General features: G+C 41.7%; 1 protein-coding gene across 1 annotated transcript in view; it reads right to left on the reverse strand.

The window, feature by feature from the left end:
* LOC128886977 (potassium voltage-gated channel protein Shaw-like) overlaps positions 1 to 17,607 on the reverse strand; it is a 38,550-nt gene that overhangs the window by 15,952 nt on the left and 4,991 nt on the right. Inside the window, exons 2-3 of the mRNA XM_054142306.1 lie at positions 13,287 to 13,654; positions 2,198 to 2,576 (exon numbers count right to left, since the gene is read on the reverse strand). Coding sequence (XP_053998281.1) covers positions 2,198 to 2,524 — 327 coding nt within the window. The 5' untranslated portion in view covers positions 2,525 to 2,576; positions 13,287 to 13,654. The remainder of the gene's footprint in view (positions 1 to 2,197; positions 2,577 to 13,286; positions 13,655 to 17,607) is intronic.

A 17,607-nucleotide genomic window follows, 5' to 3' on the forward strand; every position in this document is an offset into this window, starting at 1 on the left:
TCAAAGTATCGCGGAATAATGCAAGCATGCTGATGAGAATTCATCGAATCAGTGATTACTAGACAGGTGATGAAGCGATCGATCGTCGAGTGATTAATTATAGCAGCGAATCTGATATAACTTAGTGCATCTTTGGTTGGGATATTTATTTTACGCTGGCCACATGTTCCTCGTCAGGGTTAGACATAAAATTAGAAAAGATTATTATATCGTATTAGTATCGAATAAAATATTATTGTAGTGTATATAGGCCCAAGGTACGGAATAAAATCTTCGCGAGCAGTCCTCCGTTTCTAAGAAGAGCATCGCTGAAAAATTCTCGGTTACACGTTACTCGACAATGTATAACGAATTCAACAAAGATCGGAACGCATTGAAAGAATAGAGCCTCAAAGGAAACGACAAGCGACGAAGAAGCACATAAAGGATAGTCTCGCTTTTTCCGGGAGACACATAAGGTGGTGAATGAAACGGAGAAGAGTGCCTTTCATCGGTGAAAAAAGATTTACCTCGGACAAAAACGACTGGCCTTACTATTTCCAGGACATTAGAAAAGAATCGATGTTCCAAGTCGGGTTACGTTTCTTCCTTCCATTTCCAAGGAAAATGAAGAAAATTATTGCGCTATGATAATCGACTTCTTACTCGATTTTGTTTCGCAGTTTTCGCGTCTTAATGGTGAGACGAAGGAAAAAAAAAGAACGCAATTTATTCGGCCTGTTCTCCTTTACTCACACGAAGATGGAAGCGACACTTATTTTACGCCTCGGGACATCGAAACCAATTTTTACAGAATAGCCGGGCATTTCTCGAAACACAAAAATTTACTAAATTTCATTCGGCGTTGCTATTCGAGCATTTTTACACTAAATCTTCAAACAACTATTTCCTACAGTCGAAATGCCCGGCTATGCCAAGAAGCTGGGGATTACGGAACAGAGAATTAAGTAACCTGTAACGAAGGATTAAATATTTATATCTTTTTATACTTGCATCCTGTGCGTGTGCACCACACAATATAGGTATATATACATACATCAATTCGTTCGTCTCGTACACGATGCGCTAGTTTCCACAAATCGATAATTGTGCGTGCACTAGACAATTTAAAAAATATCTATGTATATGGGATCGATCTTTAAACGACGCGCCACGAGTTAATTGCATTTTGTCCGAGTGTTCGGAAAATTTATATTTTATGCAACGTCAACGCGAACAACGTAACGAGCTCGCGGAATTTTTAGCAAAACTCGCTGCACAGCGTGTTCCTTTTCGTCCCATTTAAATGTTTAAAGATTATACGATCCACCTGTACACGTAACGTATGAATTATGAAGATCAGGCTCGCGTAATTAGCATTACATGACCCAGATCTGTACCGATGACGTTAGATTGAATTAGTGATAACGTGACAAATGAACGAAAGAGATGCATGCCGATTATACTACACAATTTGCATTATATAATCGGTAATTCGGTTAGTAGTGTATATACACTATATATGAAAAACGACAGGCGTTGCGAATGACGAAAGAAAACCGACGCCAATTATGTCACATGATTTGCATTGTGCAATGTTTCGTGTTCGTGATTATTCATCTAGGCTGAATATAAAACAGTATTATAAACAGATGAAACAGACACATTCCAATTATACCGTTCAATAATGCAGCATTTACCAATTTCATTGCCGATGCAGATTAAGCGCCGCGTAATCTTTCTAATTTCATTCTCGACGGTTTCGATCAACGCGAGCACCACTTTGTAATTTCCTCGACGAATAACCGAATTAAATACTTTTCACATAATCGGTACATCGTTATGTTATTCCACACTTAAATTTGCGTGACGTTGAAAGTAAACCTATTTAATTTTTTTAATTGTTTCAAGTGTTTCAACGCAAAATAGTTACCCAATTAAAAATAAAATTTGAAGCACCACGCAGCGAGCATTATCATTTCTAACTTTCAGCGGGGATTGTATGCCGGAGAAAATACTCGTCCTAGCTTCAAACTCCCCCAGAATCGAGAGATGATAGGTTTTAAACACTTCATAGGTCCACTTTCGACGTCATAAATCGAGTTACCATTGCTCGTTCTCGTTAATCTGCATCCGCAAGTAGTAAAAACCGCATCGACCGATTACGTCAGGGTTAGGCAAAGAAGAGAAGCGGATAGGCCGTTCGGTGCGTATGTACCTGGGTGTAGGTCATCCAGCAACACGGCTCCACCTGATTGGAGTCGAGACCCCAAAAGTCGAGCTCCTCCTCGAACAGTGGGCCGCAAACATCCGTGGGGTAGTGGAGCTTTCCGGTGCGATAGTAGTTGAGGACTTGGGCGAAGACCCCCGGATGTCTGTCAAAGAAGTACTCGTTCAAGATGGGGTCGTAGTTCGCGAGGGCCTCGGTCAACCTCGAAAGCCTCGTCGCGGGGATCTTCTTTAGGGTCGCCTTGTACGTCTCGTGCCGGATTCCACCCACGTTCAGGACCACGCGGTTCTCCGAATCCATGTTTAGAAGACTCATTTTGATCACGGCTCTGCTACCGCCGGTCCTGACTCAGAGAAACCCACGCGGCCTGCGAACAGAACGCCAACGTTTCCTATTAAGCGGCTGTCCCAGTCTTAGCGATTTAAACAACAGTGATTCTAGTCGACGAAATCTCTCTCACTTTCATAAAATCCCTGTCCAAAGTTCTGTACCATTCCATTGTTCATGCAAAAAAAGGAACAATTTCGTTATCGTTATGTACGACTTTGCACCTTTGCATAAACCAGGTGCTAATGTTTCAAAACACATTACCATGACTTCTACGCTGGTTCTCGATGCTCGTAAATGTGCTCCATTAATATTTATCTGGGATCCTAAACAATTTATTGGTTTTTAAAAGTACAAAAGTAGTGGAAGAGCCGCCTGCTTTGCGTAAGCGTAAATTACGACGTGACTGTAAATTCATAGCACCACAGAACGCAGTTGCTTACTTACTTTAGAAAGTGGAATCTTTATTTATAGCTCCGTCTTGTGAGAGCATCTCATTAAATAGCAATTCTCTAACTTTATTAGCTGCATCCCAAATTCATGTACTTGAAGAGCGTAAGAGATTAAGGAGTATCTATAAATGTGCGCGACATTGTTTTACCAGTCCGCCCAGTGAAAATAAATACATTATCGAACGTTGTTCGACAGCGCAGAAAATTGTGCTTTTTCGGTTTACAATGTGCGATTCAGGACAGCGGAGAGGCAATTTAAACGCAGGAAAATTTTGGCAAAATCCGAAGCGGTTCCGGGGACCAAGCACTTTTTGTCAATTCGTTTGATTTATGAGGATTTCGGTCATCCATAACGTACGATTTAATTTTTGTTCCCTTTATCGAAAACTCTACCGCTCTTTCGCTGTCGATAAAAGCCGAGTTTTTCTCGTTAAAAAGCTCGATAAGGGCGGTCCTCGTTGAGTGTGACATCGTGAGTATTTTCAGGACATTAACGCGTGAGAAATAGCAATTCGATTTTTTACCTGACCGTCATTAGATTACCACCGACACACTTTCCAGACCATTCCAAAAATCAATGATAAATAAGCGAAAGAGAGAAAAGACAATTTACGTTTTTATTGTTTGCCCCGCTTTAGAAATTTTATTCGGCTCAATAGAACCTCGATAATTGCAGGAATACTGGACTGAATATCTTTCCAAGTATCGACACTCGTGCAACGATCGAGACAATCGATCCAATAAGAAGAAGCTCTACTTAAAGGAAATATCTTCGCAACCTATGGTCTTTACTACGTATCTACTTCCACTACTCGTTTGTTGCTAAGCGACCATCCTCTCTACTTATCAACACAATGCAACGAAAGAGTGTCTCGTGCAACCACGGAGGTTCCTTTTATCGAGGTTCGATCGTACTATAAAGTTCTACCCACTCTTCATTTTTATACAAATTTGTGGAATATTTTTTTTTTTTATATTACTCCATCAGAAGATTTGTCGCTAATAAAGTACGATCAACCTTGAGTTTCCGTCGAAACGAACTTCCTTCGATGTTTTGAATCGCGCCAACGTTTCTCTAATTATACGCTTTCGTGACTTCGCCATTGACGCGTGCATATTTAACAATTGCACATAACTGGGACGACTAAAAATACGAGCTCTTTAATTCCTCCTCCGTGTCCAACTTTTCATCTTCGAATGCACGTTACTCCGACTCGGCTAATTTTGCATGGAAGCGAGCTCGAAATTGGCCAATAGCCACAGCGAGAACGAGACGTGTAAAGCTCGATATCTGGCGATCTCCGGGAAAATGTAAAGCAAGCCTCCAGATAAACTTCAACAGATACCGCGACCTGACATTACTCTGCTCTTTAATAACTTCAAAAATGCGACAGGGAAACGAATTATACGGGGAATGTAAATGCGCCCCTGTGATATTCATCCAAGTAGCCTTTATAACGTTGATAAAGGCGAAGGAATTTTCATATTGCCTTCCACCACGGCGAGTCTGTTTTGAAAGCGATACCCACATATTGTCAATGGTAATTAATTCAGGAGAAACGAGGGTCGGGCAAAAATGTTAATATTTCGTTCGTGAAAGCACTATTCTGGTACGCGCGACTAGTATAGTCTTACGCGATAAAAAATATTACTTCGGTCCAAAATAAAGTTCCAAGAAGAAAATAAAATTAAAATCGATGCTGTTCCAATTTCGCGCCTAACTTTTTTAATAGAAACGTCAAAGATAAATTATAATTTGGAATAGTTTTTATCGGCGTCCCTCCCCGCGGTGCATTTTCTCTCTTGCAAAACGAGGCAACCTTTCTTTTTAATTAAATTTTCAACGAATCGTGCCGAGTCAATGCGACAGGTTTGGAATATTTCACATCGAAAGTCGCGATGCAACCGCCATTTCAGTCTCGTTTCGGCAACGCCAGTTAATCGAATTAAAGCTGATTGGAGCGCGTCGTGACCCAAACAATACATCCGTGATGTTTGCACAATAAAAGTTCGACTTTGATGTCGAGTTATTCGAAATCAATTCCCGATAGGGAGTTCCCCCGAAAAGCAAACTCTGATTTCGCAAATAGCACCAGATAACGACGTTCACGCGGTTTGCGCCTCGTGTCCTTCGCCTGATGCTATCGCGATGGCAGGCATCAGCAATTTCGAGGCTTCGAAGGTGGAATTAATCCCCTACTCGACGTCGTAACTGGAGATTAATTGCACATTTTCCAACCATTTCAACAACGATCGGCGTACCGTGTAGAGGCAATTACGCCTTCGAATGTAGGGGAGAGTTACCTAATTGGAACCTATTCGACGATTCTTAATATTCTGTAACACCTGAACGCCCGTTGTTTCGTTGAAATCGTTTGTTTCTTGTCTCGCGAAGAAACCTATTCTTTTCGGTGGAAGATTCCGTTACATTTGTAAAAGTTGTCCCGACCTGGCGCGGTAAATGAGAGTTAATGGTATGGTGAAAAATTATTTTGGACTGGCTCCAAATTTCCTCGCTTATTCACCGTATTATTTTTTGTTTCCCTTCGCGGTCTCCTCCCTTATGCAAACGGCCGCGTAAATCAATATAGCCAGCACTTTCTGCGGTTTTTAGTTCAACGCGTGGCTTAAATCGAGCGAAGTTTCAAGCACGATGTACTTTGGATACAAAACTGGATCTATAATTACAGATTCCGTAAGAGGATTAATTACACTGTGATTATTATAATAGAATTCTAGATACTTGTAACTCCTATACATTCGAAAGTAATTCAAGCAGAAAAATAGATATTAATATACCTCCGTCGGAACTGCTGCATTCTATATAATGCAGTTATAAATCCCACGAGAGCTACAGTCGGAGAGTCTATAAAGTGAAACGAGTTCTTCTGAAATATTCAGCGTTTTCTTAAACGTGAAACTCTAGGTATGGAATCCGAAGCATCGCATGTAACCGATACGTTAAACCTATTTTCTACTTAAAAGCTTATCTACTTTATTACTCTATTCGGCAGTTATCAGATTACATACTAGATTTTCCCTTTAGAATTTCTCCAGCTCTTGATCATCTTTAATTACGGCCCTTCGAGAGTGCAAAATTCATTTTCAACTAATTACAGATTATTAGATTTAGATTATTATTGGCTATTAACGGCCGTTACCGCCCGAGAACAGTTTAACGTTTTATTTAGAAATGTGTAATAATTGGAGGAAAAAATAGCGAAACATAATCTTCGGAGGGTGTAGTAATGGACGTGAGAATTATGCTTTGTGTCTGGCCATTCATTTCGAGATAAGAGGAACTAGATTATTCAAGGCCCGTAGAATCCATTATGATAACCTACAAATGATAAGCGAACGCCAGTGGAAGTTTTTTATTGTCTTTTTTCGTATTAACAAGCAGAGACTAACGTATGGTGGTATCAAAAGTATTAAATTAGTGGTTCCTTTGGTGGTAAGAACAGTTCGCGATTTCATTATTTATCGCTTTAGGTAAATATGTATCCAACTGGATGTTATGAATTTTTTATGTATTTTTCTCAGCATTCGACTATTGAAGCGCGAGCTGTTCGTAAATCAGACTCATCGATACGCTAATCCGAAGTCACGCGTAATCGTTGCGGAGTACAGATTTATTTTTGTTTAAACTCGGAATGAAACGACGATGATTTCAACGGTAAGAAAATAATCTACAAGTGGTCTTAACCTCAACCACGGTACTCGAGAGGGTAGCAACCCTAGCAACATTCAGGGTATTTCGTTCTCGGTCAATGTTCGCCACGAACCACCTGTCAACGTGACTTCGTGCCTCGCATTCGCGGAATCGTAGTGTCAGCAGACGAATTTTACTCTTACGATTAGAATGAAATATACAGGACGCGGTTGAGCGTGTCGTGATTTCTTTAATGAAAGCAAAAGCAGACATTCTGTTCAGAATTCTTTTCAGAAGCAGAAATTTGTTTAAATCATTAATAAAGATCAGTCACGCTTTTATCTCGGGGTTGCGTATATTATCATATTTGATCAGATACGATATTTGCAAAATGAGAATCGACTCTATCGCCGACAATACTACACATTAATAAATTCACTTAGAGAGTATTAGCCTAAACGATATAATGCGTAATACTGTCGATTCCCACGTTTCAATACGGCTAACGTAATTCGGGTGAATCTGGTTAACAACATAATCTTCCCTGACCACCCGAGCGAGTAATTCACCGTGATAGCCAGAAGCCTTGCAATATCGCGAACAAATCCAAAGATAACTCAACTAGTCCATCCTATCTTCTTCATTTCTCACGCGAAAGTATCCTAACATCCAATAACTTCAACAAATTCCATTAACCCAGCAGAAGAAAAGGTGGACGGAAAGCGTTTTCTTAAATTGAAAAATCTGATGGTGGACGTAACTTGCATTACGAGTATACGTTACCGTGCACAGTCATCGTGCTAATAATTAATAATGATTCATAGTGGTCAACTCTTTAGAAAACGGTGCATAAATTTCATTTAAATTGTTCATTGATAAATCAAGAATTATGTTTAACATTTTTGAACCTGGCTTGAACCGCTAACACCTGGAAAGTCACGTCATGCATATATGTATGTATGTCAGTAATGTATCGGTTACCGTGGCGTCTCATTTTAAAACATGAGATTCAAATTTGAATAACGTTATGTAGAAATCCAATGCATGTTTGACAGCGTGATCTCTGCGAACGTTTTTGTTCAAATTTGTTGGAATCCAGGTGTCGAGTTAAAGTTGTAAACGTTGAAAATACAGATAATTCGTTAAAACGCTTTCTAATATAATAAAGCGTCCATACGCAAAGTAACATTTATTCATATACAGGAAAGTTACGACACCGACAGTCACAAAACCAATCAGTTAATCTCTGGATAGTATTTGATTCGTTACACCCTCGTTCGCCTAAGGTACTAAACCATCGTGTCGCTAATAACAACGTAGGTGCAGCTGATGCGACGTTAAACATGTAAGGTAGAAGCATTACATTAATTTATGTACCTTATGACACCGCACTACGACAGCACCATGCGAAATTAAAAGCTCCTACCTAGGTATCCATCGACGATTTTCTTTTGTCGAGGAACAAGTGAAACGTGAAAAATACTGTAATAAGAAATCCTTTTTGGAAATGTTTACACGAAACGAGAGATCTAATCTATCTCGAATGTCCGACTGCTCCGAGCAGAAAATCCCGAGATTTTCGATTGAACGTGGAGGAAATCCAGAATAAGCGTTCTCGTATCACGTGCCTTGGCGTATTCCAATTGACGAACACCGAAATACACTAGCAAAGTGGTGGTGCGATTCAATTCTACGTTGGTTCACCATCCATGACGTCACGAACAGATATCCACGTGTGCTCGCATGCATGCGTCCGCCGTACACGCGTGTAGTTACGAGCGGATTCGATGTTGAACAGTGTTTGTTAACCGGGGCTACGCTTTGCTTGAAATGGAGACAAGTAAGGGCACAGCAGGGATGACTTTGTTCATTCATCGGTAAGCTATTAAACTCAACGAATGATCTTCTCGACGTGAATCACAAAATGCATGCTTCGTTGTTTGCGAGATATACAGGAGCATTCGCGTGTTCCGAAACACAGGAGAATTATAATAATAGGCTGTAGCACTATGCATAGACCGACGAGTAAAATGACGGGGACTTCTAATGACACGAATGTCGTTCAATGTACGAAGATGCGAACGTAAACAGAGAGCTATCACGTTCCATGCAGTAAGGGACGTACTTCATTAATCAAATAGAGGAATGAAAGAGTACGGGCTACCAACAGTCACCGCAATATTTCACGATCGTGCCAAACATTTGTCTCTATCGCGAACGATAAAAACACACGAATAAATACATTTTGACGTATATAAATGTCACTTTTAAAAATGAATAGCAACAGATTTTTTTTAGACAACTACACAACTGAAAATATAATATTATCGAGAGAAGGTGGAACTTGTGGGTGAAAGACAACGAACGGTAGATCGCAGCAATGAATGCCCACCAAAGGACATAAAAAATATGCGCATCTGTGTAATTAGTACAACAAATGGCTCTGAAAGTGATAATGTATGGCATGCGATATTGTCGTGGCATTGCGCCAAGGGCAGCAGCATTACGTCGCAACGCGTAGATAAAGTAACAAAAAAAGGAAAGCTTAACGCTGCGAAGACTGACGCGGTAACACGTGACCGTTGAGTAATTTTCCTCTTCGCAAGAATTTTTCTGAAACTTTTATCATACGCTAACAAGCAAAAAACTCGGCGTAACGCCGAGTGCTTAAATAATTGCTACGCAAATTTTCTCAGTTTAAAAGAAAACTGAGGAGTGACAAGGTGTAATTAATAATCTAAAAGGTGGAAGATATTTCACGAAAATTTTCAGCGTGCTTTCAAGGAAATCATTTTTTATGAGTATCGTCGAACGTGTCTGATCAATACTCGCTGTTTCTATTTGCGTTGATACCTTTGAGTCACAAGCTGTGACGAATAAACAATTTCTGGGGGATATTTGACGGTAATGTGGTATTAAATACTAAATCTTTAATGCTATCTACTATCTTCTACCTAGTTACCACCAATTAAAACAGTTGACGTTATCGTCAACGTTCGCAGCGTCAACGCAAGTAGAAATAACGGTTATTGGTCAGACATGGTCGCGAAATCAAAACTCAACCGCAGACGCGTTCTGAAAATCTTAATTTTCTCGAGGATATAGAAGAAAGAGAAATTGTTTACCTTATAAACTATAATGAGAATGCAGTAACGACGATCATAAATTACGACGAACAGACTTGCGATAGAAGAATAACTCTTGTCAAGCTGCTTTGCAGAGGGTTCGATATCACGGTAGAACATCAATAACTACGAAAAAAATGAGACTGGATATTCCTGCATCTATTCAGATTCATGCAACAAAAGGGAGCAGAAAAAAAATGTTTACAACCGCCATCCCTGACTTCCGTTTCTTAGTAGACCATTTTCGGTTGAGCGCTGAACGTAGATCGTTCACCACTCGGAAACGTTTTTTCTTCTGCCATCGTCAACGATACCTGTTCTTTCGTTTCTCTGCGTTTTCTTTGCAAATTCTTTCATCTTTCTAATATTAAATCAAAGTTACCGGCATTTTCATAGGAATTCATTCGCGAATATTAATTAGTACGCGTTCGATTAATAGAAGTTGATATTAATATGTACTTGGTGTGAATGTAAATGAGATAAATATAACAATTAACATACATCACTCCCGCGCTATGATCAAGTTAATAAATTTAATTAAATATACATTTCGATTCGTTACTGTATTCTGCGCTCACGTTCATCGATAAATTTTATTAACGAATGCGCGCGGCAATCTTGAAACATTCTAATTGCTCCCATAATTTTCCAGATGAAATGTATATCGTAGGATATACTTCGCCAATGATTAAACCGTCGGAACTCGCAAATTGGAAACACTTTGAAGCTTTTTCAGAGACACAATCGGCCGCATAAAAATAAGTATTTACGCGTACGTATTTCTTTGTCGGTTCAACGAGTGTCGAGTTCAAAGGAAGGAAACACTTTGAGAGCAGCAATTATATTAACTCTACCCATTCGTTTACGAATAAGTGAAAACTAACGTCTACTTTGGTTGAAATGCAAATAATGTTAATTACGAAGGTACCTGTGCTTTCGTACTGGGTTTCTACTGGCCACAAAAGGGGGAAGTTAAAGTTGCGTTAAAGTGCTCACCGTTAATACTGCACCGACTATATCGTATTAACTAATTATAACATTAATTTATGAAACGTTCTCTCGAATTTCCCGTAACGGGCGTTAATCCTTTCTTCTGCCATCTCGTACTACTAAAATTATTTATTACTATTCCTATTATGATGTTCATTATTATTATTAATTGTCTTTATTAAGCACACACGAAGAAATTCGTGTACAATGTAATCTCTCCTGCCTGCATACTTTACTCCTCAAACACTCTGTTACTCGACCGTCCTACGTTGACATAGAGCGTATGTACAAACCCAGTATGTGTGTACACAATACACTATAAATTTAACAGTGAATTCGTTCACGTTAGCGTCTTAATGACGCGATATCGCGCGTACGTCGAATAATGGAATGAAATGTAACAGTAATGACAATGACGACGTATCTCGGCACTTTGAAGCATTTAAAGTTTTGGAATAATGTCCGAGGGTACGCGAGGCTTTAAAAGAATGTAAAATCAAATGAAATTTGCTCGAAAACTGACACGATTCGATTGCTACAATAATCTATGCCATGGTACGCAATTGAAACTATAAAAATGAAACGGAAATGTAAAATCAGCCAATAATGGCAAATAATAGATGAGGTAGAGAACGTGCCAATGAAATGAGGATAAAGTAAAAGCATCAAGAAAAGTGTAGTAGAATGAAGGCTACGGCGATACTATTAAACGAAGTATAAGTAGAGTTGTATGTATCAGAACTAACGGCAGCCGGGTGTTCCAGAAAATAATGTTATTTTCAAACTATCTTTTTTTTTTGTATTAAAACCTGTTCTGGCGATCCGAAAATGGAAACTACATTTCTGTAGTTTCGCATTCTCGCCAATCGTAAAAGAAGAAACAATCGTTGACATTAGTTGTAATCGACCGACTACGTTTAGCAAACTACAATTACGTATTCCGAAAGTACACGTTCAGGTGGCAGCAGCCTAACAGCACGCAGGAAACAAGGGAAACGTAGTGCCCATGCAGGAAGGAAGGGAATTGCGGTACTACTCAGGAAGGGAGGCAATTGTAACAGTGGTAATCTGGTTCTCGTCGAATTAAACGATTCGGGCCGGAATAATCGAGAGCGTTAACTAAAACGTTAACAACCGCCGATCTCAAAGTTCGAGCAGTAAAATTACTCGAATCCTACCGGTAAATTCTCAAACTCTGTAAACTCGGCGATAACCATAAAGCCGGCAAGAATTCTCCCGAAAACGATCCACCCTGAAATAGCGCATCGCCGACTGTTCGAACTGCCTAACATCGATCAGCAAAATCACGACCGTGCTCGCGAAACCGTGTTGCTCGCGACGGCCACCCTCGAGAACACTCCTCGGACCCCCCTCGAAAACGACTTCCTTGGCCCCGACGACACCGGGTGGGGAAGGTTGACATCATTCGAAAAGGTTGTTGACCACCATGACAGTGCGCGCGTGCTGTCACGAGTCCCAAAGTGTTCTAGCAGCTCGCGCTAGCTGGTTTACAAGTAAGCCTGAGCGGCGGCAGTAGCAGTCGACCCCTTGTCGCGGGAATCGATAGTCTGTGTGCACGAAACCTCGATAAGCAGTCGGTACGCCCAGCGACATTCCAACCGCGATTCTTCCGTCGAAAGACTCGAGAAAGGAAAAAAAGGGAACGAAGGATTGATAAAAAAAAAAAAAGAAGAAGAAGAAGAAGAAAAAAGTAGAAGAGAAAGTAGCCAGGAGCAGCCTGTCGAAGCAACGAAATCGAACCAACAAGCCTCGCGGGAAGAGGGTGGCCACGGGGGGAGGGGGGGAGGGGAAGCAATTGAGCGAGAAAGCGAGAAACTGGTGAATCCGATAAATCAATGAACGAAAATACCTTATGCGAGCGTCGGAAGAAAGTAGGTACAGTCTACGGTAAGAGAACGGGTGGAAGTTGCGACGACCAGGTGCATCGAACCAGTACTTTGCTGGAAGATTGATAGGGGTACGGGCAATGATCGACTCCCCTCCCGGCATTCTGTTCTTTCCGCGGGGTTTTAGAGGCGCCGTTCGGCTAAGTATCCGTTCGACAGGTCGAGAAAGTAATGGCGAAATGGAGGGACACTAAAAATAGTTCATCCCCTGGTATCGGGGTAAGCCACCTTCCATCGAGTGGCTTATCGCTGTAGCATCGATGCAAACTTTCGCGCAAAGACGAGACATCGCTCCAACGTATCACAGACAATCTCGCGAGGGGAGTCCTCGTTAACCTCTGCTACACAAGAGGTTCCAGCGTCAAAGGTGCACCCGATCGAGGAGGAATTCCAGCGTACAGAAATTCCTCCCCCTTGGGCTAACTTCCGACTCCAAACTTCGGACTCGGGGCACTCGAGACCCTCGAGGAGCCCTTCGAACGATCGCGAAGCAATCGTCCCACGAAAACACGGGAACGAAACGCTCTGGCCAAGACTTCGGCGGTCGAGGATCCCTCGGGGCAGGGAATCCCGTCAGGACGCGAGCGATACCGTCAGGAGGAAGTGAGTGCAAAGCCTACTTACCCTCGGTCGCGTTCTCTTCATGTCTCGGTACTCCTTGGCGGCATCTCAACGACACTATGCTTCCGCATCCTCCATGCTGGCGGCGGCGATGGCGCTGATCGAGGTGCACCGCTGACTGGCACAATGGACACTAGCTGTTTCCGCTTCGACGAAGCCGGCTAGCTACTATTAACGTACGATCACCACGCGAATCTGTACGCGTTCGTTACCTCGTTTACGTGGAGACTCGGTTACCGTCTCATCGTGGCATCAACCGACACGACCAGAAGGTCATCGTTATCCGTTTCGTGTCACGACTACGAATGTCCCAACGATGGTTTCGGGACGAGGGCTCGGGTTCTCTCGACTCGTGCGCGGACTGAACTGACCTCGAACGAAGTCGCCGTTTTTGTCGAAAGACGGTGACTGCGAAGGGATGGTGTGGGGATGACTGTGCAAGGGCGGGGAGACGAGAGGCGCGCGCAGAGCCTCGAGTGCGTATGCGTAGGGGTAGTTTCTACGACGACAGAACGGTGTGCACGTTGCTGCGGGCTTGAAAGGGGACGCGGTTTTTCGGGTTACGCGGGAGCACCGATTTTTTCGGTGCCTCCGTTCCCGGTTATCTACTTCACTTGCGCTTCCTCCGAGGGATGCACACCTTTTGGCCGAGCTAACACGGGCCGCGCATTTGTCGGAGGTTTTGCAGGGGTTCTTTAGCGTTCTTGGAAAGGAGATGCTGCCTTTGTCCAGTTCGGAGCCGTTGGGCGGTCCTTGCTTCCACGGTAATGCAGCTATTTTCCTTGTTTCGCGATAATTATGAAGGATTTCTGTTGCTTTTTTGCGAGCTCGTTCAATTCTTTTTGGAAATGTTCCGCCACTGTCTCGGCTGAATGTAACAGAGGGGAGAGATCTTCGTCGGATACAATTTCATTCCAACATTTCCGTGGGTGCTTCGGGAGTAGTTTATCGGAGAGCTCTGGCATCCAGCACAACTTTGATACAAAATTCTCTATACGCGCGTGTACGTACAGTCAGTTCTTGTAAATACTCGTACCTTTTATGTATATCGAAGAAATTTGTTTAAATTAAATGGTGGGTTTAACGTTTCCAAGTGTACCAAAAATTCATTTGGTAGTATCAAAACTATCATATTATTTAATTAAGAGGGTACGAATATTTATTGGGATGTATGTACCCTCATACTTTTGATTTTCATGTATCTCAGAATTGGTTTCCATGGAAATCGTGAAAGTTCGTAGAGCGTTGGAGATTTCTGAGAAATTCGGTGAGTAGTTGGAGGAATATTGACATAGGAAGTAGCGCGTTTCGTTTCGCGATGTAGAGTTATATCGAGAGGCAGGAACGAACCAACAGGAATTCCGTTTGGTTAGAAGTTCTGACTGTTTAAAGCGGGAAAATTTTCAACTGATACCTGAGAGGTTTCGCGATTAGCTTGACAGCTTCGTATTACCCTGTGTAGCGGTTCTACCTTCCCTGGATCGTGCAGTCCTCCAATAGCAAACGTGACGGTAATTTTTCAATGAAAGGTGTGTTGGGTTCTGCGGAGGTTCTTTAGAGGCTCCGTGAACGAGAAACTGCTTCTGTTAAGTTAGCTGTCCTGTTTCCGTGGTAATGCAGCGGTTTTGCTTGTTTCAAGATAATTATGATGGATGTGGCTTTTTGCGACATTGTTCAATTCTTTCAAGGTCTGTTTGAGACAGCGACGATCTGTTTTTTCCCCGAGTAGCGGATTTACGTTTTCCGCGTGTTAAATCCTCTGATACGGAAGAAATACACCGTTGCTATATTTGATGTAGATGTTGGTCGGTTGGCGACATTATTTAGCCGTTTCAGAGAACTGAAATATTTTTAACAAAAGAGATTGTAGTACAGTTATCGGAGCATTGCGAATCGAACAGTCTTTTCTTTTAAACATTTCATAGGAATCGGTTTTTCCTGGAATTGTAGACGAGAACACGTAAACGGATTATAAACAACTTTATTTGGTCGATTCGTTTACGAGACAAAGAATTTCAGGATCCTAATTGCGTCTTTTGTGTCGCTATCGGGGTATCTGTCTACCTCGGAAAGCGGATAATGACATTACCTTCCGAAATTAAAAACACAACCGTAAAGAAAGCGAATCGAGTTATTGCTTCGAATCCCTCCTAACGCTCGAGTGCTTCGAGCTCGCGGCTTTTACCTTGGAAGATGAAATTTGTAACATTCGCGAGAGCAGCGTTCTTCCATGAATATTTTAGTACCGGTAACTTTAATTATATAAATACATCATCCATCGTTCGCATTAACGAACATTCCCATTACACGGTAATTGCGTAACGCTATTATTTTCATATTTTTACATATTCCAATTCTGTGGGCAGCGTTGATGTAATTAGTGTAACAGATAGGAGAGATATCGGTGCGTTATGGTTCGCGTGGCAAAGTTTCAGATGTATAGCATGGAATTGGGGAGATTGCCCCTGAATGAAATTTAGATTCAGCGATAAGAATTTTCGGACAAGCTTATTCCGCCATTGGTCAAGGTATCGTATCACATGAGCTAATGATTGATAGTATCGCCATCGTGATAACCTATTTTTATGGACGATAAGTCTGATACCTCTAATATCACGAACATCGCTCAGAGGCAATTTTTACGGCTTGGCGTATTAGGAGATAGCCCGCCCCTCTTCTACAGACGCTTATATACGGCCAACGTAAATGTTCTAATAATATTTCTTAGGGACAACCTCGATAGCAAATTGAATGACTCTGATCGAATCCTTAGTTTCGAAGAGCCACTGGATTTCTGTTGAAACCATACACTACGTTTATTTGTAACGCGAAATACTACGTTTAACGCGACTATTTTCATTCGACGCGAATTCTGCTGCTGTACGAAAGATCGCTTGTAAAGTATCTATTTGGTAAATCTAACGGGTCGCGCCTTTTCGGTCTGTTCTAGTGGTTTATAGGGTGCGATAAGCTCGAGGGGAATAGGATTCCGTTGATTTGATAGGCGTGTCTGATAGCAGTTGCTGCGTCTTACAATTTCACCCTTGACCGTAGACACCCTTCCATCTTGATTGATGACTTCGTAACTCATCGCGAGCGGCACTCGGAGTTCTGGGGCGAAATTGCGGCTGGAATTTCCATATTTTAATTGGTAGTTGCGTCTGAACGATTCCTCGCAATCGTATTGGTTGCAATATGGGGGCGATATGTGTTCTTCGAAAAATTCTTCGAAGAGTCTTTTCAATAAAAAGTCACAGTTTTTGTTCGATACGTATAACTATCAAAGATTCCGTAAATTAACCTCTTTCACGTTTAACTCTTTAAAGCAAAAGTCGGACAGCGCTGGAGGTTCTTAACCGTCGCAGGCAACATGTATACCACTGTCCTTTTTCTTCTGTTATTCGAGTCGTTACTTCACCCCTTTTCGATTTTTCTCACTTCCTCCAACCCTCCTTCTCGCCACCGTCTCCATTTCAACGAAGGCGCCAACGTCTTAAGGGGTGGTGCTGCGAATAAGGCTTGCTCGATGACGAGAGCGACAACGATCGATTCTCTAGGCTTTCTTCGTATCAGGTCCAGAAAGACTGGAATCACGCTTGCGAAATAAAGCTTCCCCTACTTATTTCTCGCTACTTTCTCACCGTTTAAGGTGTTTTGCTTCTTCTGGGACCGAGCGAACGGAATCCCACGGCTCTGTTTACCGCTCTGTTCGATCAGTCGTTTTGTTATCCATTGTTTTCTACTTTACAATTACGCAATCAAAATATTTTTGATTCGATAAAAATCAACGATACAAATACTATACACAATAAAAATTTCTCGTCTTTCTCGTGCAACATTTCGCGAACTCGTTTTACGCGACAGCCAGCATTTATCCGCGTAAACCTAAAAGGAGTAACACTGCCGTTGATGAAGTAGCAGACGGTGCTATAATGGAAACAGTCGCAAACAATTCGTAAATGAGTTGTCGGCAAATTGAGCGGTACTATGGAATTGCGAATTCGTCAGCGGATATTAAAGTCCCATAAATTCACAACCGTTTCTCGTTTTACTTCATCGAGAACTTCGTTGTGGTAACTTCCAAAATAGTTTCGTCGGAAATTTAAACAGGAAATGGCTAAACAAATCCGTGATTATGTTCTAATCTCAAAACCATAAAGAAATGGCCTCCTTATCGCGGGACACCCCTCTTATGCTATGTCGAAAATTTATTAACATAATTGATTTAACTGTGTACAGGGTCTTCCAAGCGAAATCCACGAGACGACAAAGTATTAGACAGCGTGCACGCCGATCTTAGGATCGAACTAGGTGCAAACAGTCG

The sequence above is a fragment of the Hylaeus anthracinus genome, unplaced genomic scaffold (assembly GCF_026225885.1).
Source record: "Hylaeus anthracinus isolate JK02 unplaced genomic scaffold, UHH_iyHylAnth1.0_haploid 11985, whole genome shotgun sequence".
In the NCBI taxonomy this organism is placed as follows: domain Eukaryota; kingdom Metazoa; phylum Arthropoda; class Insecta; order Hymenoptera; family Colletidae; genus Hylaeus; species Hylaeus anthracinus.